This window comes from Lagopus leucura, unplaced genomic scaffold, assembly GCF_019238085.1.
Source record: "Lagopus leucura isolate 7727_CA_CO unplaced genomic scaffold, USGS_WTPT01 33134-0_obj-0_obj, whole genome shotgun sequence".
NCBI lineage: Eukaryota > Metazoa > Chordata > Aves > Galliformes > Phasianidae > Lagopus > Lagopus leucura.
The window spans coordinates 2,821-3,648 of record NW_024968527.1 but is presented as its reverse complement, the minus strand read 5'-3'; the positions used below and the strand labels follow the sequence as shown (position 1 = coordinate 3,648).

The window sequence follows — 828 nt, the reverse complement described above, 5'->3', positions numbered from 1 at the left end:
GGCCCCCCTCTCCCCCCATCCCCAAGGCTGCAAAATGGCCTCCCATCATCCTGACGTCACCACAGCACTGCGGGACGACCAGAATGAGGAGACACAAAGCGACCCTGCCTGCTGCCCTGCGCCTGGTGGGGAAAAAGCCCAAGGAGGGAGCCCACGGTAGGAGCCCTTCAGTGGGGAACACGAAGGATGGATTGGGCCCAGAAGCCCTGGTGGATGGGGTGAAATCCAGGTCGGGGCTGTTTTTGTTTAATATCTTTATCAACGGTCTGCATGTCGTAGAATAGAGTACAGTAGAGTGGAGTGGAGTAGAATAGAATGGCCTGGGTTGAACCACAGTGATCATCTCGTTTCAACCCCCCTGCTACGTGCAGGGTTGCCATGACACACACAGGGACACAGATCTCCCATAGGGATACATAGATCCCCTATAGAGACTCATAGAGAGACTCATAGAGACCCATAGATTCTCCATAGGGACCTGTAGAGACCCACAGATCCCCTAGAGGGACCCAGAGGGACACATAGATCTCTCATAGGAACCCAGAGGGACCCATTGATCCCCCATAGGGACCCATAAGTCTCCCATAGGAACCCAGAGGGACACATAGATCCCTCATAGGGACCCATAGAGACCCATAGATCCCTCTATAAGAACCCAGAGGGACCCATAGATCCCCCAGAGGGACCCAGAGGGACCCATAAGTCTCCCATAGGAACCCAAAGGGACACATAGATCCTCCATAGGAACCCAGAGGGACCCACAGATCTCCCAAAGGGACCCAGAGAGACACATAGATCCTCCATAGGGACCCATAGAGACCCATACAT

At 54.2% G+C, this 828-nt stretch overlaps 1 protein-coding gene across 1 annotated transcript in view; it reads left to right on the top strand.

Moving 5' to 3' along the window:
- The first annotated feature begins 34 nt into the window (after positions 1–34).
- SYCE2 (synaptonemal complex central element protein 2) overlaps positions 35–828 on the top strand; it is a 2,659-nt gene continuing 1,865 nt past the window's right edge. Inside the window, exon 1 of the mRNA XM_042894561.1 lies at positions 35–156. Within this exon, the coding sequence (XP_042750495.1) occupies positions 35–156 (122 nt within the window). The remainder of the gene's footprint in view (positions 157–828) is intronic.